The sequence below is a fragment of the Oryctolagus cuniculus genome, chromosome 15 (assembly GCF_051225735.1).
Source record: "Oryctolagus cuniculus isolate XC-2025 breed Fujian yellow rabbit chromosome 15, ASM5122573v1, whole genome shotgun sequence".
Taxonomy (NCBI): Eukaryota; Metazoa; Chordata; class Mammalia; order Lagomorpha; family Leporidae; genus Oryctolagus; species Oryctolagus cuniculus.
This window is the reverse complement of record NC_142881.1, coordinates 81182649-81208985: the sequence shown is the minus strand read 5'-3', so window position 1 is coordinate 81208985 and position 26337 is coordinate 81182649. Positions and strand designations below refer to the sequence as shown.

General features: G+C 58.9%; 1 protein-coding gene and 1 long non-coding RNA gene across 9 annotated transcripts in view; both read right to left on the bottom strand.

Annotated features, from left to right (window-relative positions):
• Window positions 1–4621: 4621 nt before the first annotated feature.
• LOC108175963 (uncharacterized) lies at window positions 4622–13015 on the bottom strand. The gene is made up of 6 exons (XM_051830703.3): window positions 11980–13015; window positions 8765–9613; window positions 8313–8378; window positions 7563–7662; window positions 7036–7188; window positions 4622–5502 (listed from the first exon to the last, which is right to left on the bottom strand). The coding sequence occupies exons 2-6, from the start codon at window positions 8798–8800 to the stop codon at window positions 4850–4852; spliced, it is 1008 nt and encodes a 335-aa protein (XP_051686663.3). The 5' UTR covers window positions 8801–9613; window positions 11980–13015; the 3' UTR covers window positions 4622–4849.
• A 248-nt stretch (window positions 13016–13263) lies between these two features.
• The window catches only part of LOC149122106 (uncharacterized), a 159225-nt gene continuing 146151 nt past the window's right edge, over window positions 13264–26337 (bottom strand). For 4 of the 8 annotated variants that reach the window (XR_016221091.1, XR_016221088.1, XR_016221089.1 and 1 more), the window contains 6 exons: window positions 18043–18115; window positions 15891–15960; window positions 15640–15725; window positions 14349–14388; window positions 13837–13911; window positions 13269–13395 (listed from right to left, as the gene is read on the bottom strand). This is a non-coding gene — a long non-coding RNA (uncharacterized LOC149122106). Of the gene's footprint in view, window positions 13396–13836; window positions 13912–14348; window positions 14389–15639; window positions 15726–15890; window positions 15961–18042; window positions 18116–26337 lie in introns of all 8 variants that reach the window. The other 4 variants (XR_016221095.1, XR_016221093.1, XR_016221090.1 and 1 more) reach the window with 4 other exon arrangements.

Below are 26337 nucleotides of genomic sequence, written 5' to 3'. Positions count from 1 at the left end.
AGGAGATTCTACTAGGTCTGCCATGCGGGTGCAGGGACCCAAAGTACTTGGGCCATCTTCCACTGCTTTCCCAGGCCATAGCAGAGAGCTGGGTGGGAAGTGGAGCAGCCAGGACTTGAACCGGAGCCCATATGGGATGCTGATGTTGCAGCTGGTGGCTTTACCTGCTATACCACACAGCACTGGCCTCTAGAAACGACTGTTGACTTCTTTTCATAACCATGTGCATTTGGTGTGGTTAGTAACACTTCCATTTGAGGGAACTGAGGCACGAGACTTTAAATAACACACCCAGGGCCATGGGACTGTGAGTGGGGCTGGGATCTGGGCTGTGCAGCCCCAGAGCACTGCAGCTGAGCCCTCTGTGTGACCAAACAGCGAGGTTTAGTCTCAGGAGTAGTGAGTCCAGCTCTTGGGCTGACAGCATTGCCTGGTACTTGTGAGATTCAGTGACAGGTCCCAGTCTAATTCTGGTGAGGAGGGGAGGGCACAAAGCTCTACTTTTTTTTTTTTTTTAACTAGCTGTGCCCTTGGTCTTTTCCCCAGAATGTTTTTATTTCCTTAAGTTTTTGAGGTGCACGACCATACAGCCTGTGAATACTGTTAATTCAATCTCTTCTTTCTTTTCCAGTTCTGCCCCCCACCCCACTTCATGTGTTGGTTCAGACTTCCAGGATGCTCTCTGGAATGCTGATGGCTTTTCCCCCTTCAGGTGAGTGCCTGTGTGGCCATAGCATTGGTTGTCTTTCTGGACAGATTAGTGACCCTGCTGAAGTTCTTGCCTTCCTGTTGTCACTTATTAAGGTCCTTGTGAAGGGATGGGAGTCTCATTCTGTTGGATGCCTGGGCAAGGGGTCTCCCACAGGAACATTAGCACTTATGGCTGCCTGTGTTCTGGTCATCTGTTTCATGTAACCAACTTTCCCAGGGCGATGGCTTGAAACAAGGGCCTCCATTTGTTTTACTCAGGAAGTGCAAGCTGGCATGGCTCAGGGGGCAGTGCTAGAGTGGAGCTCAGAGCCTCAGGTGTGGAGGTGTGGGGGAGTGGGGGCTGGCAGGGCCTGCTGTCTCTGCTACAGCTCTGAGGCCATCAGCTGGGATCAACCCAGCCAGCATGGGATGGGGGCTCCAAGTCGCTCTGATGCTGGTTAAAAAATAAATAAATACAAGCAACCTTGTGTTGGTAGCTAGATAGACATTAGCCTATGTGTGTGAGAGGCTGAAGAAAGTGGGAATTTTTCAAGAAAATGGAAACCTCTGTGCCTGTCCAGGAAGTCCATACCTAAAGCACTGCTTTGTTGGGTGGGTTTCGGCTTAGGGGACCATTTCCCGCCCTATACCCAGAGAGCTATCGGGTCCAGTAGTGCCCTGCTGAGAAGATCCTGGGGGGAATTTTAGGAATTCTACACCCAGGAAGCCCTCCACCCAGCAATATCCTGGAGAGGGAGCAGGGAGGAGAAACAGGGGCCCACACCCATGTTCTATGAAAACTGCCGTCTGAATGCAAACCAGGCCCTCAGTTCTTCCCCAGATGCCTGCCTGGCCTGGCAGGTGTATTCGATTCATGAAACATGCCTGGCTGCTTGCTGCTACACTGCCTCACACCCCCTACCCCCAACTCTGTTGTGCAAAGACAAGAACCTCCTGCAGTTACACCTGGAGTAGCCTTGGGGAAGAAACAGCCCAGATCCCCTGAGAGGCAGTCAGAGCTGGAGGGGAACCCACCCCTTAGTCCCCTCCAGGGAGCAAAGAAGCCCTGAGGCCAAGACACAGGGCTCTTGTCCAGGGAGAGGGGCTTCAGTCCTGGGGAAGCCAAAGGGACTGATGTAGACCATGCAAAAGGCTTAAATCTGGTGACACCCCGGCTGCTTGATCGATGGTGTCAGCCTTTGAGAGGGTCACACTTGGAATTCACTCCGAAGTCTGCACTGCGCATGCAGGGCGGGCAGCAGGATGTGGTTTTCAAGATAATGAGGCTGTGTAAGGCATAGACGCATGAATGAATACATGAAAGTCCTTGCCAATGGGAGCCCCGTGAGAGCTGGGTCCCTCTCTCCTGTGCACCTCCAAGAGCAAACTCCCCAACGTGCAAACCAAACGCTCAGCTCAAGTGGCAGCCATCCGGGCCCCATCCCAGTGCCATTGCTCAGCTGTGACCTTGAGCAAGTTGTTTCATCTGTCTCTGCTTGTTTGTAAAATGGGACAAAAATCATACCTACTACCTGGGAATGTAAGGCTGATTTTTATGTATTTAAAAATGATTTGAAATAGAGGGGTGGAGAGAGAGGGAGACAGAGAGAGAGAAAAAGAGAGAGAGAGAGAGAGAGATCCCAAATGGCCATGTTGGCCAGAGCTGGGCCAGGCCAAAGCCAGGAGCACACAGCAGGCAGAACCAGGGCACCTACAGAGCAGTGGCAGCAGGGCTGCTAGACACTGTGAGAGCCCCTCCCCTTGACCTTGAAGTGCTGGGGGAGTCTCTGTCTAGAGCAGCTCCTTAGTGAGTGCTGTTCTACCTGCACAGGGTCTCTCTCCAGCCTGGGTGTGGCTCCATGTCACTGTGTGCTCTCAGAATCTGGGAGCTGGGACCCTGGCTATCTCCTAGCACAGATTTTGCCATTTTCTTTCCCTTATGGGGTCTTAATGATGGGGGAGAGGAGCGATACGTGGACATCTGATGGTGTTTTACCCCTAACCCCCCAGCACTCTCCTCCTACCATCTGCACACACGATAGCATGCTCCCTAAGGCCCTGCCCAGGCCTCCCCAGCTCTGCGAGACTTCCCTTTCTGACCCCGGGCACAATTCCACTTCTTCCTCTACCACTTTATTTTCCCTTAAGGATCCTTTGCTTTTTGGATACATAGCATCATGTATTAGGACAAACACTATAATAAACATTGTTAAAATTTAATTTTTAAAAATATTTTTATTTATTTGAAAGTGACAGAGGGAGAGAGGGAGGGAGGGAGGGAGGGAGAGGCAGAGAGAAACCTTCCATTTCATGGTTCACTCCCCAAATGGCCACAACGGCTGAAGCTAGGAACCTGGAGCTCCATCCAGGTCTCCCACTTGGGAGGCAGGGGCCCAAGTACTCTGGCCATCATTGATGTCTTCCCAGGCGCATTCCCAGGGGGCTGGGTTGGAAGCAGAAGAGCGGCCACTCGGACCAGCACAGAAGCTGGCATCGCAGGCAGCGGCTTAACCCGCTGTGCCACAACACCAGCCTGTGTGTCTCTAGGATGCCTGCTCCAGGTGCTGCTGTCACTGACATTTCACAGGACAGCAAATGGAAGCTAGGAAGGTGAAGGGACTTTGCCAATGGCTCAGCTGTCCAGTGGCAGAGGCGCTGTGGAATCAGGTCTGTCTCTCTCTAGGTTTTCCTCTCCCCCACCATGCTGGACGCTGGACAAAACCTGGACACCTTGTGTCCCCTGCAAGCCTCCTGCAGGTGGGATTGCAGCCCTCTCACTCTCACCTGACCTGCTTGGCCTTTGTGAGATGGACAAGAGGATGTGGAAGGTTGCTTTGTGTCTGGGTGGGGGCAGGGTGAGTTTTAACCATATTTTCTTGGACTCTGCATTTTGTCTATTTGCTGTCTGTTCACCCCAGAGCCGCGTTCACTAACTGTGACTTTCACCTTTTGTATTCTTGATGCTCTGACGCGTGAGCCCCTGAAGAACTGGGAACAGACCGTGCCTCCCAGGGCTGGCTGATTCCCAGAGACAGTAGCAATAGCCTCAGCCATGGCCTCGGGAGACACCACACAGCGTGGAAGAAGGCTGGGCCCCTGCCCTGAGCACCTGTGACAGGAGAAGCAGGTGGGGCCAGACACACAGAGCGAGTCCACGTCTCTGTGATGCAGCCTCTGCCTTGTGCTCACAAACGGGGTGTGGTACAGACGCACACTCCCATCCAGCACAGCTGAGGCCGGGGCCAGGGCTCACGTTCTAGGGGGCAAAGGCCACATCTCTCCCTCATCAGAATGCGGGCTCAGGTGGGCCTGGCTGGGACCCGAGGGCTCTGACCTACAGACCCAGAAGAGCACAGAGAAAGGCCCCGTCCCCATCCCTGAGGGCACCTGGAGTCACCAGGCAGCCAGCTCTGCAGGCAGCAGCAGACAGCTGTGGCACAGGAGGCCATGGGGAGCTGGGACAGGTGGGGGCAGAGGGGATGGGCTCAAAGCAGGTCGCTGTACTAGACCAGGGCCGGGCCTGGGGCAAGCGGGGCCAGCCCACAGCACCCATGGCAGCCCTCCCCCCAGCAACTCAGTGCAGACACCAGGGCTCAGCAGTACAGAAAGGCCCTGCTGGCATCCCCCTAGGACCCAGCCGAGCATGCTGGGGGCCCTCTCCCGGTGTCAGGGTGAAGAGGAGCTGGGTTCCAGAATATACAGGACAGAAGGGAGAGACATGTGGGGGCAAGCCAGGGATGCTGCACACGGCTGCCCAGGTCTACGAGAGCATAGAGGTGACTCAGGCCCTCCCACCACGACTGTTCCTATTGTGCCGATCTGTCCCAGAGGTCACGGGCACTCACAGCTGCTGCTCTCCCACCCTGACCCAGACCCCGATGGACACCAGGGTCACAAACTGGAGCAAACACGTTTCCTTGTAACCATTTAATACAGGGTCAGCACCACCTGAGGGTGGCAGGGGCAGGGGGCAGGGGTTAGTACAGTGGCTCCCAGCACTGCTGTTGTCTTGCAGTAACGGGGTATCCTGGCCCCAGGAAGAGCCTGGGGGGTCGGGGCTCAATCAAGTGTATAGGATGCCGTGAAGACACACGGAAGGCTGCTGCCCAGCCTGGGCAGGACACGTGGTGGGCTCGGCCTCTCTTCTAGGAGGCACCCATCATCCAGGTGCCCCATGGAGTAGGAGGTAAGGAGGCCTCGGGCCAGGGAGGGCACACGGGCCTGGTCTCCCAGCCCAGGGCTGGCTCTGGCCGGCTCCAGCCCATGACTGTCCAGAGTGCATGGGGCTGCCATGCCAGTAGTGGGGAGTCTTCAGCCATGGCCCCCAGGCTGGGACGGGCTGCATGGGCCCTGGTTCCAGGGGCTCCAAGGCCTGTGGAGGAGCCCACATCCACAGGCCCTCCCGGCTGCCAGCATCAGAAGAGTCGTCCTCCCTCTGTCCTGGCCCGCTCAGGTTAGGGAGACTGGCACACTGGCACAGCCCTCCCCTCCCCCATGAGCTCTCTGGAGTCTCCGTGGGGCTGGCCACACGTGGAGACTCTGCGGTCCACACAGGGGAGCCCAGGCCGAGGGGCTCTGGGCTGCCTTCGCAGCTCTCCTCCTCCTCGATGCCTTCCCTCACGGCAATGCGGAGGCCAAAGCTTTCTGGAGGATGGATCATCACTGCACGGGCAGCGGGACCCCTGGTCTGCTCCCACACTGCCACTGTGTCCTGAATGGCGATCTTGGCCTTCATGGCACTGGGGGCAGGAACATGCTTCTGGGGGACGCGTGCCTGCCCCAGGGGCCTGCCACACCGTTCGATGGCCTTGGCTGGAAGAAGAAGAGACGCGGTTTGCTTCTCCACAGCCCCCATCTGACCTGCAGGGTGCCTGCCTCGACCTCACCCTGGGGTCCCCATCATCCCATGTGACACTGAGGACTCTCCCAGGCTGCTGGCCCCAGAGGGGCGGTGTGTGCAGCCTGGGCCAGGGGAGCCCTGGGACAGCTCCGGCTCCTCCTGCACAGGCCCACAGGGTGGATGGCCCTGCCCTCCCCACCTCACTCTCTCTGGGGATCGAGGCACCAACTCAGGACCCCATCACCTACCCCACCTGACCTCCTGTGCCCTATCAGTGCATTGGCTGAGTTACCCGCATCTGAGTCCCTCCTAAATGGCTGGAAAGGAACTGAGCCTAAGATGATGGGGGTGAGAGCTGGGCTGTGGGGCAGACATGGGGTCTGATTCAGGCCCTTGGGGACAAGAATGCAGTTTCTAAAGAGGTGACAGGGGTGCCCTGTGTCCTCTGACCCTGGGCCACTGTCCCTTTCCTGGTGAGACAGCACCGCTTCTGTCCCACAAGCTCCCAGGGGAGGCAGAACCTGGAAGCACAGTGGGGCCTCCCCAGTGCCTCAACAGCCTGCACCTGGGTCCCCACTGCCAGCCTCTAGAGCTGGGACAAACCCATCTCTGCTCTTCATGGGGACCCAGGCACTCAGGTCCTTGATAGCAGCAGCAGCAGCAGGGACGAGTACGGGGACCCCTCCCCACCAGAGCCCAGAGGCCAGCGCTGCTCCAGGTTCCACTGACTTCAGTTGGCCCGAGGCTAGGACTGCAGAGCCCACACTCAGCTGCACTTGGGTTCTGCTGTGGGGGCCTGCAGTGCCTGCCTCTGTGCCCACCCTGCTCACAGGAGTGGACTCAGCCCCCACAACTGGGCTCAGGGCACCTGGGCCTTCTAGGGATCCTCAGATGTTTGAAGGGGATGCAGTGCTGGCTGGCTTTGGCCTTCACTGTGCAGGGTCTCCCACAGCCCCACCTTCCTCTAGCCCTGCCCACATGCAGGTGGGAGCCCCACCCACCCCTGTCCTAGGAGGGTCCTGTGTGCAGACAGCTGTGGTCATTGTGCCAGGAGCCTGTGTGGGGTCAGTCAGGGAGATGCACCCTGGGCAGGCAGGGCCACTTCTCATCTTGCTGGAGTGGGAGTCCAGCTGTGCTCCAGGCTCCTGGGGACACTGAGCCAGGGTACCTGCTCCAGACCTGGGCAGGGTAGCTCAAGGCGGGGCCTCAAATCCACTACAGAGTGGAGGTCAGCTGAGGAGCCAGAGCCACAGAGCCCTAGGACAGCTCCACATCCCAGCCCCAGAGTCATTGGGGGAGAGCCGTCCCCCACAGGAGGAATCAGGGCAGCTGCCTGACGCCCCACCAGGCCATGCTGTCAGAGCTTCTGAAAGCAGAACTGCTGAGCCCGGGGAGGACATGGAGGACAAGGAAGAGGTGAGACCCTGGGCAGGGCTGCCAGGGCTGGCACTCCCACTACTGACTCCCCCAAGGGAGCATGGGATGGGGCCGTGTGCTGGACTCACCTTCAGGAGGCAAGAGGCACTGGAGCTTCCCCAGCTCACGCATGGAGGCCCGCAGCTGCCTGATGACCGCATCCTCACTCAGTGACCAGGCCTGCTTCAGGGTCAGCTGCAGAAACCCATGGATGTGGTCCCTGGACATCTTCAGCAGGCACTCTAGACATGGGGGCGGGTGTCAGGCTAGGAGGGGCCCTAGAGATGGTGCAGCCACCATGGCTGCTCCAAGCCCTGTCCCAGCACCAGACATGGGCTGCAGACACCCTTGGACACCCTTGGGTGTCAAGCCAAGCACTGGAGGGACTGCTCAGGGGCCAATTTCCTGGGCAAGGACCCTGGCCACTTCTCCTTGTGGTCTGTGGGGGCCTGGGATTGGGGATGCAACAGGGGATTCTCAGTGCCCTCCTGAAGAGAACCCAGGACTCGCAAACCCCCTCATGCCTCCCTCAAGCCCTGCTCATGAGAGACAGGCAGGGGGACCCCCAGCTCCTCCGTCCCCAGCACCTGGGCCTCTGTGGGCCCTGAGGACTCACTGTGATGGATCTTGAGGGCCGTGTATGCCATGGTGGTGAGCACGTGCTCACCCTCAAGGATATAGATGTCCCACATCCTCAGAGCTGGGGGAAACAGCACCTGGGGGACAGAGGCATTGGAGGACCCTGCCCATCAGGGCCTCAGCAGGGCCCACAGGGGTGGGTGTGCAGTGTCACTATCCTAGGACAGAGGGAGACTCCAGGAGGCTGCATCACACAAGAAGGCCAGAGCTGCTCCTGGGAGGGGAGGTGAGGGTGGGGGACTGGTTTCATTGGGAGGTAAGGCCATTCCTCACAGCCACATCCCCGCCCACTCAGGGAACCAGACCCAGAGAGGATGACCATGTCCTGTCTTGGACCCTGGGGGTCTGCACACTTTGGAAGCCACACTGGAGATACCAGACACACCAGGGACCTGGGGGATGGGTCAGCCCTTGGGCTGTGCTGACACCAGCCTGTGCCACCCAAGGTCTATGGATCTTCTGCCTCTCACTGTAGGGCTCTGGCCTTTGCCAGGCTCTCAGGATGGGTCCTGGTGGGACCTGTCCCCTCCTTGCTGTCCCTGAGGCTCAGCCTCAGCTTGGACCACCTTTAGCAGGGCAGGGCCTGCCTGGTCTGCACAGCAGGCTCCCTCCTATGTCTGCTGGGGCTGGGGGTGCTCAGCCCTGATCAGAGTCATAGGCCACCAGGACAAGAGAGCCAGATACTGGGCAGGAGCTTCCCTGGGCAAGGGGTCCCCGGGGCACTTACCCCATCCAGGAAGCCCTGGATGCACCAGTGCACGGTGTAGTCCTCCAGGTACACACCCTCCTTCTCCTAAGAAGAGGCAGAGGGGGCTCAGGGCCCAGGGCCCAGGGCCCAGGCCTGACTCCCTCTAATCTGTGCCCTGTGGCAGAGCCCCTGGGTGCAGGAAGCCCAGCAGCAGGTGCATCCCCTCTCCCAGCCATGCAGATTCCTGAAGGGACACAGGTCCCTCAGTCCACTCTGCCCTGGGGACAGCGTTTCCCTTCAATCTACGCAAACTCTGGGGGACCAAGTGCAGGAAATCAAACCAGCACCCAAGCTGCCGTAGCCCCCAGTAACCAAGAAAAGCCTTGGTGAGGACGTAGCCTCCCCTGGCCCAGGAAGCAGTCAGGACCCCTCTCTGTCCTCCCCTCCCTGAGCACAGAGCCCCCAAGGGGAGAAAGGAGATGTTTACTTACCAGGTGTTTCTCCAGGGAGGGGAGCACGCGATGCATGATATCTCTCAGGTGGTGCTGGAATCGCTCCAGTTTTGGGGTGTTCGGTTTGTAGAAACCCGAATAGTATCAGCCACATCCCCATGTTAGAGCCTCCTCCTAGGAAGGCTGGAGAGCCCAAGGCCAGGGTGGGGTCTTTCTGAGCACTGAGAATCAGAGGAGGCTCGACCAGGGGCAGGTGGGAATGAATGTGTCCAGGGCAGAGGACCTGCTTGGGAGGTGGGTGCAGGTGGGTGACTGTGTGCAGCCCAGGCCAGGCTGCCCCCTGGATACTGCTGGGGTGAATGCTGTCAAACTGGGTGCCTCCTGACCATTCCAAGACTCAGGAGCGATGAAGGGGTGACTGTACAGGGGATGCTGCCTTCTGTAAGTTCCCTGGGTGTGGCTCTCTGCTTGAGAGTCTGCGTAGAGAAGTGTGAGGCAGAAGAGCCAGAAACAACCTGAGTCACTGGACAAGGACAGGACCCCTTGTTCTGAAGGTTCCCACACCCAGGATGGCCATGGCCAAGCTGCTGGGCCTTTGGATGGTGGTGAAAGAAGGGGGCTGGCTCAGTGTGGGAGGCCTCTGCCAGCCCTGGCTTCTAGGGAGAGCACCCCCCCCCGCCAACAGGGACACTGTCCTGCACATTCAGGAGCCAGTGAGGGCTGTGCATGGACTTGCATGCACTGGGCCTCACACGCCATCCACCTACCGTGCATCGTGTGCTTACTGTTTTCCATGAGCTGGACCAGGGCCCAGAAAGAGTCCTCCTTGGGCATATACATGAGCAGAAGCGCCACCACATGGCTCAGGCCCTGGCTGTAGCCCACCTCCTGCAAGATCCCAGAATACCTTTAGACCTCCCCTGGCAAGAATAATATCCTGGGATGGCCCACCTCTCAGGGAGATCAAGGTCACCCACTGAAGGGTCTAGGAAGATTGGGGAGGGAGCCCCTGTGTCTGAATCCTGCCATTTGGTGTCAGCAGCCCAAGAATTGGAGCCCATCGAAGTTCTCCAAGTTCCTGGAGGGAATCCTGCAGGGCCTGAGCTTAGGCAGCACAGCGGGGAGACCTGAAGTATGGGGACCTGTTACCTACAAGATGTCAGGATGGGTCAGGTTGCTGTGGGAATCCAGACCCATGCCCATGGAAGCTTCTGGACCCCTGAGCTCTGCAGGTGACGTGGTGGCCCTTTCTCACATGAGGAAGAAGTAAGCCAGGAAGTGCTACCAGGACCAAAATAGGAGGTGTGCCTCTGTCATGGGTACAGGCCTGGGCTTCCTGAGTGCCAGGCCCCCTGGGAACCAGGGCACCAGGCAGGGTTGGCCAGTGGCAGGTCAGGGGATGGGGATGTCCAGGCCTTGCTGGGTCACCCATGGAGCCCTGCACCTGCTCCATGCATGGGAAAGGTCTGAGTGGGTGGTTGTGGCAGTGGTGCTGTGTGGAGTGGGATTCAGGCCCATGGGTCCAACCACATGTCTGGTGGGTGTAATGGCATCAGTGGGACCCAGACCCAACTTTGATGAGCAAAGTCATACACCTAATCTGTCCTGCCTTCGCCCCACACCCCACTGTGTGGAATGCTAGTCCTGGGAGGGGTGTCCCAACTCAGCCAAGCTCCTGGGGTCTGGAGGCCAGCCTAGGAGAAGGCTGCCTTTCTCCTCACAGAACTTGAGGTTGGGTCCAAGGAGGCCCAGAGCCTGGCCTCTACACCTCTGTCCCAGAGCTGTGGATGAGAGAGGCCCCCTCAACACAGGCTGGGATCTCTGTGACCAAGGGTGCCCTACAAGGACTGCCGGGATAGCACCTGCGATATGATCCCAGAATACTCACGGGATTGTAAACAGAATAGGCCATGAGCACTTGGAATAAGGTGCGTTGGCTGGAAGAGAGAGGACAGAGGCTGTGCGTCCTGTGCTGCTGAGGCTCTCAGTGTGGCTATGCCTAACAGAGTATGACAGCCATACGCAGGGCCTGTGACACTCTGCTCATGAGCAGTGATGTCATCAGGGCACCTGTGTGTTGTCCACCATGTGGGTGAGCACTGCCTGCAGGGACACTAACATCTCCCAGGGTGCAGTGACGTGCAGTTTCATCTCCCCAGGTGGGTGTTCGTTGCACAGGTGAGCGTCCCACTGTGGGAGGTGCAGTCCCGTGGGTCTAAGCTGTGGAGAGTCAGCCTCCCATGCACGTTCAGCCTGGTAGGGAGCAGCTCCTGTGGCCTATGTGTTCCCCATGAGCCCCTGTGGCCAAACTTCCCACCTCCCCCAGCCCATGGCCACCACTGCCCTGTTGTGTGTCCCAGGGTTTGGCCTCTTGCAGACGTCCTGTGAGTGGATCACAGCACGTGTAGCCTTTGAGGGATGCTTCCTCTCTTAGCAGAATGCACCTGAGATGCATCCAGGTGTGCCCAGGGCCGAGCCTCATCCTGCCTCTCACTGAATCCTGTTCTCGGATTCAGCTGTGACACGGGTTGCTTATCTGTGTCCCCACTGAGCATCGTGCAGGGTAGTCCTGCGTCCAGTGACTGTGAACATAACCCTGAATCTTGCGTGAGGGTTTTATGCACTCAGCTGTTCTGGTGCTTGTGTACATGTGCGTGTGTGCTGGGGGTTTGTGTGGAAGGTGTGTGTCTCTCATTGTGAGAAATGGCCCTGGGTGCTGCCGGGGGCCTGGGCCACTGTGCTCTGTTCCTGCAATGAACCAGAGTGGCGCTCGCCTCACGTTCTGCCCAGCACCCGGTGTCCTCGGTGGTTTTAGTTCCCCCATTCTCACAGCTGTGCACTGGTGCCCCGTTGTGGTTTAGGTGCTAAGCATGTGTTCATGCATTGAGTAGAATTGTGTGTGCCATCATGAAGGGGCCCTCCTGAGCCTGTGTCCCTGGGGTACTAGGAGGCTGCCCACTGCTTCCTTCTTACTGAGTTGAAGGGCTCCTTGAATATTCTGGAAATAATACCTTAATAAGGTAGATTGCTAATATTGTCTCCCCTTGTGTTTCTTTTCATTTCATTCTCTCCACAGTGTCTTTGGGAAAGTTTATATAATATAAAAAAGTTTATATAATATATAAAAGGCAATTTTGTTTTCTGTGCTAAGTGAACTGTTTCAGGTTTGCACCCAAGTCTTCCCTAGGGACCCCATGTGCCCCAGGACCCTTGCTCCTCCCACCCCCGGGTCCTCCCCAGCCCAGAGGCCTCACTTCATTCCGTAACATTCCTGGAACATCAGGTGGTTTCTGAAAGCCCATGTGATGGCGGAGTCGATGTGATGGAAGTGTCTGGCGCCCAGTCTGGCCTGCTCTTTTCATCTTCAGCAGAGAGCAGGTTAAAGCCTCTAGCACAAAACACACATGTCCAGTCCCAGCTGAGTCTGAGGAGACGTGGAGGAGGCACTGACTAGGATCTAGGGAGAGGAAGGCAGGATGGGGAGGACAAGGGGGAGGGGCCAGCCTCAGGACTAGCAAAAGCCCCATTGCCACACAAGGACCTCACGTCCACGTCAGCTCTTCTGGCTGACAGGGAGAGTTCCCTGCAGGGAGCTCATTCCCTTCTGGGTCCCACATTGAGGGGGGGTCATGGGCTCCCTACTTGCCTCAGCATCCATGTCACCCCCTTGCCAGCATCCCTGCTGAGGGGGCCACTGGGACCCCGATGGTCAGTATCAGACAGGGGCTCTGAAAGGTCCCTGTGCACTACCCCTGCCTGCCCTCAGCTCTCAGCATAGACGTGGTCTGACCCCAGCCAGGCTTCTGATCCTCCTCGCTGGCATCTCAGGCCCTGCCCTCCAGGAGTCAGCCAGAGCCTGACCACTGCTCCATGCTGCCCCGTGCAGGAGGGGCCCATCTCCATCTAGACGTTGGAAGCCACCCTTGGCTTGGAGCTGAGTCTGGGCAATGACTGTCTCCAGGCCCAGCTCCCAGGGTAGCCCCAAACTGCAGACTTGGGGGAGGCAGGGTGGGCCACACAGCTGGGCCCTGCTCCCTGATGGCAGCCAGGGACACGAGAGTCAGCTGCAGTTGCCAGCCCTCTGCTCACACCAGTCCTTGCTCCCTCCTTTCCCGGAAGCATTGAGAGCTGTCTGACCATCGGACCAGCCACTCCAGGCAAGGGCAATGCCAGGGGTGCGATTGCATGTGAAGGCAGGGCCAGCGAAGGGCAGGCCCTGTTAGCACAGAGCCTGTGGGGCTCCCGACCTCACACCATTGTGATATACTGGGAGACCCCCACCCATCATGGGCACAGCAATTCCTCTCTTCTGGCCTTATGCCAAGCTGCCCAGGTGAGTTCAGCAGAGAGCAGGTTAAAGCCTCTGGCACAAAACATACATGTCCAGTCCCAGCTGAGTCTGAGGAGACGTGGAGGAGGCACTGACTAGGATCTAGAGAGAGGAAGGCAGGATGGGGAGGAGGCTCCCGAGGGCAAAGTGAGGGACGGTCCTCCACGGAGACTCAGGCTCCTAACCAGACCCGAGCAGCTTGAGCCCCCTTGGGCTGAGTGCAGAGCCGTACCGCGTATTTGCCCAGATTCTGGGCCTTCTTCTTGTCCACCTCCAGCATCACGGCCCACACCTTCCCGCGCACCTGGGCAGGGATCCCCTTATAAATTCTGTGCTGAAACTACAGGAGAGAGGAGGCTCTGGTGAGTGGTGAACATGGCCGTTCAGGGAGGGACTGCAGGGTGAGACAGCAGGAGGGAGAAGCCAGGGGCTCCCTGTGTATTGGCAGAGGGAGGATCTGCCCAGATGGGGGCCTTATGACCCACAGTGACTGGGGGCCAAGGGCTCAGGGGCACCGGCTCTGCCCTGCACTGACTGCCCCCTACAGGGCACCTGGAAACCTGCCCTGCATCCGGGATTGTCTTCAGCAGTGACTTCAGATTTTCTACCAGGACAGTGTCCTGTGTGTATGGGGAAGGGGTGCAGATGACCTGTGTCTCTAAGGGCTGGACAGTTGCCCCTGGGCATTTGAGAGGCAGGTGGTGCCTGGCACAGGAATGGGCACTGCTCAAGCCCCAACTCAGCTCTCAGTGTTCCCGAGGGGCCCTCAGCTCCACGGTACCTTCTCGCTGCCACAATATTTGCTGTGGTTCTTTATCATCTTGATCCATTTCTGGATCCTGCGCACCTGTTTACACTGAAAAATGAGATAGGATGGCATGAGCCCAGCTTCAGGCTCTGAGAGTGGCTCTCAGATGCAGCTCAGGAGCTCTGTGTGTGCTCAAAGGAAGGAGCCAGAAAAGGCACAGACCGTGAGCCCCAGATATTCTGTCTGGGGAGAGTCGGCAGCCTGGCCTCTGATCCGAGCTGCCCTGTTGTAAAGGCAGAGCCCTGAGCTCCAGCCAGGTCACTCCCTAGCATGCCAATAAGTCAGGGCGGCCGACAGGCAGATGCCCCTGAGCTGTGGCTCAGTTCTGGCACAGGCAAGTATGTTAAGATGTTAGCAGGTGCCATGTAAGTATTCCATCACAGGGCCTTATGGTACTCCCACTAACCATTGCCGAGCCCCACATGCCCCCTCCACCCAGCTCTGCTTCCCAGATGACTGGCCCATGGCCAAGGACTTGTCCTTACCTTTGCCCCCAGGGTGCTGTCTTGGGGCAACTTCTGCTCACTGGAAAGCAAGGGAGGTGGAGAGGTGAGGACAGGACCACAACCAGCACCTCTACCTCCCTAATGGGCCAGGGAAGTACCAGCCTCAACTTCTCAGCCTAGGGGACTGAGACGGGAAGGGAGGGGCTGGTGACCATGAGCACAGGGAGCCCAGGGCCAGGCAGGGGCCCTTGCTGCCAGTGGGGGTCTCCAGGCCTGTCAGAGGTCCACCTTCCTGGGTGTGTGGCAGCACCCCCACAGCGGTTGGGGGTTGCTGTCCTGAGCAGGGCCAGGCTGCCCGGGGGGACGGAGCAGTGTCCCCACATCAACTCTCCCCAAGAAGTCACCCTGGAACTGAGTCCAGGTGGCCTGCCTGAGAGATGCTCAGTGCTGTGAGTGTGCACCTGGGGCTCCAGGCACCTGGGACCACCACACCTCCCAGGGTTCCCCCCTGCCCCCCCCTCCCCTGTGCACTGGCAGCCTGAGGTGCTGGCTCCACACCTACCCCTCCTCTGTCAGCCCAGACTGTGGCCATCTCTCCACCACTCTGCTCCTGTTATTCTCCAAGTTCTGGCACAGCATGAGCCGGAAACCCCTATCCTCATGCTAAGGTGGGCTGCTGAGTCATGCCAAAGATGGCCCGAGATGGCTCCATCCCCCTAGGTCACTGGAGCCCACCTGCCAGCCATGGGGCCTCTCTCCCCGACAACTGTGGGAACAGCCTCCAAGTCTGCCTCCTGCCCCCAGGCCCCACTCCTCCAAGCACAGACCCGGGGGCAGGGCCCTCAGCTGCAGCCTCCCTGTGGTCTGTACTATGGGAACCCACAAGCAGGTTCAGAGCCTCAGAGACCACACCCCTGGCCATCCCTCAGACTAGGTCTTCAAAAGCCTTGAGCCTGGACCCTAGACCCAGGCACCTCCTGGACAACTGCCAGATGCCAGGCTGGTGCCCCAACCCTGTGGCCGCAGCTCTGGAATGCTGATGGCCAGGCTGTGTTGCCTGGGAGCATGGGGACCCTGAAACCACCCCCTCTACTTAACAGAAACAGAGACCTCAGAGTAAGAGTACCCAGTGGTTGCCCCACGTCCAGCTCTGTCCCTGCCTGTAGTCCTCAGTCACAGGGACACTAGGCTCTGGCTAACTGCTGACCAGTGCCTGCCTGTGACCACAGCTGGGCTCAAGATGGGGGCCTGGGGACAGGTGTGGCACCTCATGTTGGGGTTTCTGACCCCAGTCCCTGCCTTGGGGTGGGCTGGGGTGTGGAGGACTCACTGCAGGAACCGAAGCCTGTCTGGGACAATTCAGCCGCCTTCATTGTCCTCTTCTTCAGGCTCCAACAGTGCCGCTCCTTGGTGTCCCTGCAGCCGAGAGGGGACCCAGATGAGAAGCCCGGGTGTCAGTCACTGGGGGACCTGAGCAGCCTGCCCCCTCTCCCCTTGTCCCCAGGGAGGTGGGGTCTGGCTCTCACAGGCACAGTACTTGAGGCAGGGTCCCACGTCCTCCCCCAGCACCCAGGCCGATACCTTCTCATACTTCATGATGATCACTGCTCGCTCCGGGGCTCTGCCGGACCTCAAGGTGTCCATATCCAATCTGTAATACACACATGCACATGTGAGCCAGCACAGGGAGCCCTCGGGAACTGCTGCCCTGAGGGCTGTCCCCCTGGTCAGCTGGGTCCCAGGAGGATGACTTATGCAGAGCACAGGGACTAGGGATGGTTGGGGAAGGACAGCCCCCACATTGTCTCCCCTGCCCTCAGAAAGGATGCTCCTCCCCCAGCCTGGCATCCATGTGTACTCCAGGGAGTCCAAGTCTAAGGGTCTCCCTGGCCCGCTCCCAGTCCCCGCATCTCTGGGGCTCTCAGAGGCGAACTCACTGCCCCACCTAATACCAGCTGATCTGACACCTAGTTTTGAACCCGTGTCTGACACAGAATCACACCAAGGCCCATTCGACACTGATGCCCAGCACAGCGGGAGGAATGGGATGACTGTATACATGCTTTGCACACAGGGGCCCACTGAGAGCTCAGCCACATCACTCATGGAACCTGGCATGGGAGACCAGTGCCACCCACCTGGCGTGACCTTCCCCACGTCACAGGTCATGCAGAGATCCAGTCCCACTCACATCCGTCGAGAATCCATTCAATTCTATCAAATGTGCCTCCTGCCTACGCTACCAACAGCTGGTCAGTTGGGCAGTAGATGCACTACTGGACACTAGTCGCCTCCCAGCCCAGAGTGCGCATCCTCAGTGACCGTAACATCACAGAAGCCTGCCAGTCAATCCCAAGTGGCTCTGTTGTGGCATGGGTCAGGGTCCTCAGCCCTGGCTGAGGTCACCAGAAGTGGGGCCTGTGTTCTCCCCAGGGCCCAGGTGAAGAGGGCAGGGCTCTGGCAGAACTGCCCCAGAACCAGGGGTGCCAGGGCCTTCTGCCGCCTGCCATAACGGTCCCAAGTCCCAGGCAACCTGCACCTTCTGCCCCTCCTTTATTCCTCTGCAATGTTATTGCAGCACAACTGTGAAGGCCTTTTTCTATGAACACAAGGTGGCACAGGGAGCCCCATCATGACCAGTCCTTCTTCCTGAGGTCCCCACACTCGGGGCTCCCCCTGCAATGACCTGAACGGAGACTCCCAGGGCTGCAGCCTCCTGTCCTACCACAGGCCCCACCCCAGCACTCCCAACCCCTGCTAACCCCCCCTGCTCTGTTCCAGCCCCTCTTCCCAGGAGTTGTAGGAGGTGGACACAGGGGGTCCTCCTGGGATGGAGGGCAGGGGAGCCGCCCGCTGAGCACCACCTGCATAGGACCTCAAGCCGGTGTGGCCCAGACTTTCCAGAGCAGGAGCCAGGGCCCTGTTCTGACACTGACCAGGGCTTCAGTCACAGAGCACTGAGAACTCCTGGGCACCAGCTCCTGAGCCGCATGCTGGTAACACCGAGCTGCTGCTGACCATAAGGACAGGGACAGCACGCATTGGTCAGGAACAGTCACAGGCCCGCAGCTCCCCGGGGTGCTGTTCTCCGGGACACACACCCCTGAGGGATGCAGGGGTCACTGCCAGCAGCAGCTCAGCCCTTCCAGCCCCTGGGCTGCTCATGGTCACCACGGGCTCTGCAGAGCCCAGGGACCCCAGCAGGGTTGGCCCAGCCTCAAGGGTTCCAGCTTAGGCTGCCTTCCTGCTGCTTCCTCACTGCCTACTCCGGGGAGGGGGAGCTGTCTTCTACTGTGGGGTGCGCATGTATTTCTCTGTGTGCATCACACGTGTGTGCCCAAGATGGGTGTGCTCCAGGCCTCCCCCGGGACTAGAAGCTCCACGCCTGAAGCACCCGGTCCTTGTCACTGTCACCTCATGGCATGCAGGCTACACTGAGATGGCACCAAGTGTCCCCCCATTTTCCCACCAAGCCTTGCTGGGCTGCTTTGGTACAGTGGAGGTGGGCTTGCAGTGGGCACAGCCCCATGGCAAGGCAGGAATCTACACTCCTTCAAGAACTCCTGTTGCCCTCAGTACAGTACTCACTGGTAAGGCTGAGACGATGGCCCCAGGCTGATGGGTTCAGGAGGCTCCTGGATGAATCCTGCTCTGGGTGACAAGGCAGCTGGCTGCACAGCCCCTGCCAACCTGGCCCAGCATGGAGGACGCCCGGGGAGAGGGATGAACTCACCTCTGCAACGTGGCTTCTGTCCCCTACTGTCAGGTGACGATCCCACCTGTTGGCCATCTCCTCTGTCAGGACCCTGGAGGTGGATAAGGAAAAAAAGATGCACCTGTCTCCAGCCCCTCCCTGCCCTGCCTCAGGCCCCAGGACAGCCTCTCCTGCTCACCCCATCATGGTCAGGGCAGTGACAACCCAAGTCTCATCTGCAGCCTGCCCGGTACCACAGAGTCCAGCGTCCCCATCCCCTGCACATGCACCACAGCACTCTCTGTTCCACTTCCTCATTGTAAGGAGCCCCTCCTGTGCCCAGGAACCCATGCAGGTGTCCCCCTCTGCTGTCCTGCCCTACCTTGACGCAGCACTCACCAACCCCTGGAGAAACTTCTCCCCAGACACGGGGGCAGGAGGCCTCCCTGCACCCCTTAAAGCCACGCGGCCATGGCGTTGTCCTGCCTGTCAGTTTCTTTCTAGTCCTCACAGCAACCTTGCTTGCCTCATCACCTGAAGGTCACGGACATGGGCAGTTTCTCTTTAGTCTCCCTGCCCTGCAGACTTGCTAGCAAACAGTAGAATGCAAATAAATACCAATAAATTGAAAAACATGGCATTCTCATACATTCGGTGTGGAGTTGAGGGCCTGCATGCCATGAGGGGTAGCCTGCATGCCATGAGGTGACAGTGACAAGGACCGGGTGCTTCAGGCACGGAGCTTCTAGTCCCAGGGGAGGCCTGGAGCACACCCATCTTGGGCACACATGTATGATGCATAGAGAAATACATGCGCACCCCACAGTAGAAGACAGCCAGGTGTTACCAGCATGCGGCTCAGGAGCTGGTGCCCAGGAGTTCTCAGCGCTCTGTGCCTGAAGCCCTGGTCAGTGTCAGGACAGGGCCCTGGCTCCTGCTCTGGACAGTCGGCCACACTGGCTTGAGGTCCTATGCAGGTGGTGCTCAGCGGGTGGCTTCCCTGCCCTCCATCCCAGGAGGACCCCGTGTCCACCTCCTACAACTCCTGGGAAGAGGGGCTGGAACAGAGCAGGGGGGGTTAGCAGGGGTTGGGAGTGCTGGGGTGGGGCCTGTGGTAGGACAGGAGGCTGCAGCCCTGGGAGTCTCCATTCAGGTCATTGCAGGGGCAGCCCCCGAGTGTGGGAACAGGTCTATGTGGGGCTCGCTGTGCCACCTAGTGTTCAAATAGAGACCTTCACAGTTGTGCTGCAATAACATTGCAGAGGAATAAAGGAGGGGCAGAAGGTGCAGGTTGCCTGGGACTTGGGACCGTTATGGCAGGCGGCAGAAGGCCCTGGCACCCCTGGTTCTGGGGCAGTTCTGCCAGAGCCCTGCCCTCTTCACCTCGGGCCTAGGGAGAACACAGGCTCCATTTTTGGTGACTTTTGATGAAGCCGATATGAGGACCCTGACCCATGCCACAGCTGTGCATCACTTGGGATTGGCTGGCAGCCCCATTATGTCACAGTCAGTGAGAACTGTGCACTCTGGGTTGTCGGCAACCAGTGGTCAGTAATGCATCTACTGCCCAACTGACCAGCTGTTGGTAGTGTAGGCAGGAGGCACATTTGATAGAATTGAATGGATTCTCGATGGAGGTGCGTGGGACTTGCTCTCTGCATGACCTGTGACGTGGGGAAGGTCACGCCAGGTGGGTGGCACTGGTCTCCCATGCCAGGTTCCATGAGTGATGTGGCTGAGCTCTCAGTGGGCCCCTGTGTGCAAAGCGTGTATACAGTCGTCTCATTCCTCCCATTCTGCTGGGCATCAGTGTCGAATGGGCCTTGGTGTGAGTCTGTGTCAGATCAGCTGGTGTCAGGTGGGGCAGTGAGTCCACCTCTGAGAGCCCTAGAGATGCGGGGGCTGGGAGCAGGCCAGGGAGACCCTTAGACTTGGACTCCCTGGAGTACACATGGATGCCAGGCTGGGGGAGGAGCATCCTTTCTGAGGGCAGGGGAGACAATGTGGGGGCTGTCCTTCCCCAACCATCCCTAGTCCCTGTGCTCTGCACAAGTCATCCTCCTGGGACCCGACCACCAGGTACCCGCCCACCTGGCTGTGTGACTGTCCCCCCTCTGACCAGGGGGACAGCCCTCAGGGCAGCAGTTCCCGTGGGCTCCCTGTGCTAGCGCACAAGTGTGTGTGTCTTACAGATTGGATATGGACACCCTGAGGTCCAGCAGGGGCCAGGAGCAAGCAGCGATCATCATGAAACATGAGCAGGTACGGGCCAGGGTGCTGGGGGAGGAGGTGGGGCCCTGCCTCAAGTACTGTGCCTGTGAGAGCCAGACCCTGCCTCCCTGGGGACATGGGGAGGGTGGCTCAGGTCCCCCAGTGACTGAGACCCAGGCTTCTCACCTGGGTCCACTCTCCCTGCAGGGTCCCCATAAAGAGGCCCAGTTTCATCTGGGAGAAGAGGATGATGAGAGTGGAGCGCTCGTCCCAGACAAACTTAGATTCCTGCAGTGAGTCCATTGCACTATGATACACCCAGGGGAGGGACCAGGGTCAGAAACCCTGCCATTAGGTAGCACACCTGTCCCCAGGCCCCCTCCTTGATCCAATCTGTTGTCACAGTACAGGCACTGGTCAGCGTGTGGCCAGAGCTGATGACCCAGTGAGTGAATCAAAACTGAAGGCAGGGGCCGGTGCCACGGCTCACTAGGCTAATCCTCTGCCTTGCGGTGCCGGCACACTGGGTTCTAGTCCCAGTCGGGGCACCGGATTCTGTCCCGGTTGCCACTCTTCCAGGCCAGCTCTCTGCTGTGGCCAGGGAGTGCAGTGGAGGATGGCCCAAGTCCTTGGGCCCTGCACCCCATGGGAGACCAGGATAAGCACCTGGCTCCTGCCATCGGATCAGCGCAGTGCGCTGGCTGCAGCGCGCTGGCCACAGCAGCCATTGGAGGGTGAACCAACGGCAAAAGGAAGACCTTTCTCTCTGTCTCTCTCTCTCACTGTCCACTCTGCCTGTCAAAAAAAAAAAAAAAACTGTAGGCAGAGACAGAGCTGGACATGGGGCAAACACGGGGCACTCTGCTTCTGAGGCCTCTGTTCATGCTAAGTAGAGGGGGTGGCTTGAGGGTCCTGCCCTGCTCCTAGGGGACACAACCAGGCCATCAGCATTCCAGAGCTATGTCCACAGGGTTGGAGCACCATCCTAGAAGGTGGGCAGTTGTCCAGGAGGTACTTGGGTCTCAGGAGCCAAGCTAAAGGCTTAAAGAACTGGCCTGAGGGACGGCCAGGGGTGTGACCTCAAGGCTCCGAACCTGCCTGCAGGCTTCCCCAGTACAGACCAGGGCAGAGGGGTTTGCAGCGGAGGGCCCGGCCCCTGGGTCTATGCTGGGAGGAGTGGGCCTGGGGGCAGGAGGCAGACTTGGAGGCTGTTCCCACAGATGTCAGAGAGAGAGGCCCCATGGCTGGAAGGTGGGCTCCGGTGACCTAGAGGCATGGATCCATCTCAGGCCATCTCTGGCGTGACTCAGTAGCCCAACTTAGCTCGGGTATAGGGGTTTCTGCCTCCATGTTGTGCCAGAACCTGGAGAAAAAGCAGGAGCCGAGTGGTGGAGAGATGGCCACAGTTCGGGCTGACAGAGGAGGGTGAGGTGGGAATCAGGCAACTCAGGTGGCCAGTACATGGTGGGGAGGGTGGGTGCAGGGGACCCTGGGGGTGTGGTGGTCCCAGGTGCCTTGAGCCCCAGCTGCACACTCACAGCACTGGCAGCAAGGGCTCCTGCCTGGCCCTGGGCTCCCTGTGCTCACAGTCCAGCCCCTGCTGGGTGTCTGCCTGCAGCATGGCTGCCCCCTCCCTGCACTTCTCTGTGCCCTGGGCTGTGCCTCAGCAGGGTGAGGAGGACACAGGTCCTGTCCCAGCCTTGCTGGGAAGTGGACCGTGCGAGGTTCAGTGCCCATTCTCATGGTGTTGTCTCTCTTGCCTTTCAGTAAGCAGAAGCCACCCAGGCCTGGATGCCTGGCAATGCAAGGGGTAAGCTGACCTTGGCCATGGACTCTTCAACTAGGAGGCAGAACTAGCAGGCCTCTGGGTATGGGCAGTGGTTAGGGGAGTGCCATATGGTCCTCCAGGGACAGCAGTCCCCAGGAGATCTGTTGAGGCCCACATGCCCCAGTGTAGGCCTGCAGCTCTGGGGTCCCCGCCTGTGGGCCACTATGGCCCACTTGCTGGATGAGATGGGACTGGCTTGAGGATGGCTTGTCCTGTGGGCAGAGCCCAAGCCCCTGAGGCTCCCCTAGTTGGAAGGTCTGGGTGCTGTGGTCTGCCCCTTTGCTGGCTCCTCCCAGCTGAGTTGTCCACAGGCTCCTGAGCTGCATCTGTGGCCTCTCCAGAGGACACTGCTGGGCTCACACCATCCTGTCTCCATTCCCAGTGTAAACATCAGGAGGGCCGCCGACTGCAAAAATGGAACAAGATGCTGCGAAATTTCACCAAGTACCGCAGCAGCGAGAAGGTGCCTGGACCTGAGGGCCCCTGGGGACCACTGGGGGTGGAGCTACAATGGATGGTGCCCATCGCTGTGCCTCTCAGACACAACTGTCCTGCCCTGAAAGGACACAGGTCATCTCAGCCCAATGCCCTTACACCCAGGACACTGTCGCAGAAGATCCAAAGTCTCCCCCAGGGCCACTCCCAGATGCAGGGCAGGCACAGTTCCTGGTGCCCTGTGGGGGCAGTGAGCACACAACAGAGACTGCACTGAGCCCTCGGCCCCCCTCTCACTGTTGGGTCAGGAGGCCCAGGTCCAGGCAGATCTGGGGACACAGCACAGAGCCCAGGGCTCCCCTTCCTGCTGTATCACCCTGCGCTCCCCCTGACAGAGGGCCTGAGGCGGGTCTCACCAGACCCTCCTCTCTCCTGTAGTTCCACCGGAGAATTGAGAAAGGCATCCCCACCCAGGTGCGCGGCAAGGTGTGGGCCATGATGCTCTCCGTGGATACCAGGAAGGCCCAGAACCCTGGCAAATTCGAGGTATGGCTCTGCACGCAACCCGAGGCAGCCCAACCTGCTCAGGCCTGGTCAGGAGCCCGAGGCTCCCGCGTGGTGGACAAGTAATGCCAAGGAGGAGTGGTCATTTGGTTGGGGCCCCCACCCGGCCCTCCCCTCTGCCTCATCCATGTCTCCCCAGAGGCCTCCTCCATGTCTCCCCACACACAAATGGGCCTGGACACAAGGATCCGGTCAGGGCCACAGCCCTCATCCCTGTGGTTCCGCCTTGCCTCTAGGCCCAGGACTGCCCAGTGCCATTGTGCTGGGTTCTGAATGCATAGAGAAGGCCTGGAATGAGGTGGAAGTCCTGTGAGCTAGGGCCCTCAGCTGGCTCTGTCCCAAACGGCCCTCCCCACACCTGCTTGCGTGTTTCTTATGCTCACCGGGCCCTGCCCTCACCTGGGCCTTCTCATGCCTGGCCTGGCCTCAGCTCACCCAGCCCCCACCTGGCCTGCTGGTTCCATCCATCAGAGTCAGCTCTCAACTGCTTCTGGGAATGAGGGCTGATCCATCAGAGGGCTGGCCCCGGGCTGACTGTCACCTCCCTGGCTGACATCAGGGAGCAAGGAGCAACTGAGCCACCAGCCCCGCCCTCCCCCAAGTCTTCAAGTGGGGGCTGCCCCTGGGGCCAGCTCCAAGTCCAAGAAGGGTGTCCACTCTCTTGATGGAGCTGGGGCTCTCCTGCAGGGGGCAGCCCTGAAGACTGGTCAGGGTGAGGCTGACTCCTGTCCTGTGGGGCCTGAGAGCCCAGTGAGGAGGCTCGGAGGCCTGATTCAGTCTCTCCTGCTCTGGGAAGGCAGAGGTAGCACAGAAGGACATTGGCAGAGGCCCTGGCCTCAGGCTGACTGTAGCGGGTCCGCAGTGGCCCCTCTGCTGGGCACTGGGGGTGGCGTGGGCCCTAAGGTGAGTGGGGAACCCCTGACCTTCCCTGGATCAGGGGAATGAGCTGCCCCCAGAAAAACTCTCCCTGCCAACCAGAAGGGCTGATGTGGATTTGGGGTGCTTGTGTGGCAGTGGGGGTTGGCTCATCCTGAGGCTGCCCCCTCCCCCTCGGCCCTGCCCTGCAGGAGATGAAGGAACGGGCCAGGTTGTGCTCAGATCAAGTCCAACAGATCGATGAAGAGGTAGCACGCACGTTCAGAAGTCACATCATGTTTCGAGAGCGATACGGAGCCAAGTGAGGCCTCTGGGCTGCAGGGGTCCCGGGGGAGGGAGGTACAAGGGTCCTGGTACACATGGGGTCCTAGGAGAGACTTGGGCTCAAACCTAAAGCGTAATTGCTCTAGGACAGAAAAAAATGGATCCATGGCCTTCTATTTATACTGAACAGTTTGCTTTCCCAAAGACACTTTGGTGAGAATGAAATGAAAAGGAACACAAGGGGAGACAGTATTTACAAAATATATAAAATGAAGTTTGTAAATCTAAATAACAAGAAAGCAAATCAGGGTTCCCTGCCCTGACATGGGCCAAGGCTCAGGAGGGCCCCTGCATGACGGCACACACAATTCTACTCAACGCATGAACACACACTTAGCACCTAAAGCACAACGGGGCACCAGTGCACAGCTGTGAGAATGGGGGAACTAAGACCACTGAGGACCCCGGGTGCTGGGGACAATGTGAGGTGAGCACCACTCTGGTTCATTGCAGGAACAGAGCACAGCGCCCAGGCCCCCGGCAGCACCCAGGGCCATTTCTCACAATGAGAAACACACACATTCCACACGAACCCCCAGCACACACGCACATGTAAACAACCACCAGAACAGCTGAGTGCACAGAAAACCCTCACGCAAGATTCAGGGTTGTGTTCACAGTCACTGGACACAGGACTAGCCTGCATGATGCTCAGTGGGGACACGGATAAGCAACCCGTGTCACAGCTGAATCCGAGAATGGGATTCAGTGAGAGGCAGGACGAGACTCGGCCCTGGGCTCACCTGGATGCATCTCAGGTGCATTCTGCTAAGAGAGGACGCGTCCCTCAAAGGATACACGTGCTGTGATCCACTCACAGGACGTCTGCAAGAGGCCAAACCCTGGGACACACAACAGGGCAGTGGTGGCCACGGGCTGGGGGAGGTGGGGAGTTTGGCCACAGAGGCTCATGGGGAACACATAGGCCACAGGAGCTGCTCCCTACCAGAATGAACGTGCATGGGAGGCTGACTCTCCACAGCTTAGACCCACGGGACTGCACCTCCCACAGTGGGACGCTCACCTGTGCAATGAACACCCACCTGGGGAAATGAAACTGCACGTGACTGCACCATGGGAGATGTTAGTGTCCCTGCAGGCAGCACTCACCCACACGGTGGACAACACGCAGGTGCCCTGATGATGTCACTGCTCATGAGCAGAGTATCACGGGCCCTGCGTGTAGCTGTCAGGCTGTGTTAGGCAGAGCCACACGGATAGCCTCTGTCCTTTCTCTTCCAGACAACGCTCCTTATTCGAGGTGCTCCTCACATATTCGATGTACAACCCCGTGAATATTCTGGGATCATATCGCAGGTGCTATCCCGGCAGTCCCTGCAGGGCACCCTTGGCCACAGAGATCCCAGCCTGTGTTGAGGGGGCCTCTCTAATCCACAAGGCAGAGACTGAGGGGTAGAGTTCAGGCTCATGGCCTCCTTGGCCCCAACCTCAATTCTGGGGGCAGAACGGAAGCCTTCTCCTGGGCTGGGCTCTGTTCTGGCCCAGGCAGGCCTTACTATGGTGCTTCTTCCTCACATCTGCAGTGGGGCCCAGCAGGGCACCTGTGCAGCAGAGAGCTCCAGAGGCCATCACGGGTGTGCAGTCTGCACTCCCACAACAGTCTTCCCCTTCCTGACATCTGGGGTGGGGCTCATACCTCTTCTTAACCCTGCACAGGCTGCGCTCAGTCCCTGCAGGATTCTCTCCAGGAACTTTGAGAGCTGGCATGTGCTCCAGTCCCTGAGATCCTGACACCCAAGGGGCAGCAGTGGGGCCTGGTAGTAACGCTCAGCCCTCCCAGGAGAGGTCACCTTTGCCATGTGAGATCATCCCAGCTGGGGAAGTCCCTCTGATGTGTTTTGTGTTCTTCCAGGAATTGGGCTACAGCCAAGGCCTAAGCCATGTGGCAGCCCTGCTGCTGATGTGGCTGAGTGAAGAGGATGCTTTCTGGGCCCTAGTCCAGCTCATGGAGGACAGCCAGCACGCGATGATGCATGGTGGGTGATGGGTGTGGTGGGCGTGGTCCGTGCAAGTGCAGGGATGGGCATGCAGACAAGTGACTGGGACATTGTCCCTCGCTGGCTGCTGCGTGCATA

What these genes read in the sequence shown, in the direction of transcription:
- LOC108175963 (XM_051830703.3), bottom strand. Translation starts at nt 8,800, where the DNA reads ATGCATCGCGTGCTCCCCTCCCTGGAGAAACACCTG. An exon ending in TCCAGGGCTTCCTGGATGGG is followed by an intron (nt 7,663 to 8,312) that starts GTAAGTGCCCCG and finishes TCTGTCCCCCAG; the next exon opens with GTGCTGTTTCCCCCAGCTCT. An exon ending in GTGCCTCTTGCCTCCTGAAG is followed by an intron (nt 5,503 to 7,035) that starts GTGAGTCCAGCA and finishes TTCTTCTTCCAG; the next exon opens with CCAAGGCCATCGAACGGTGT.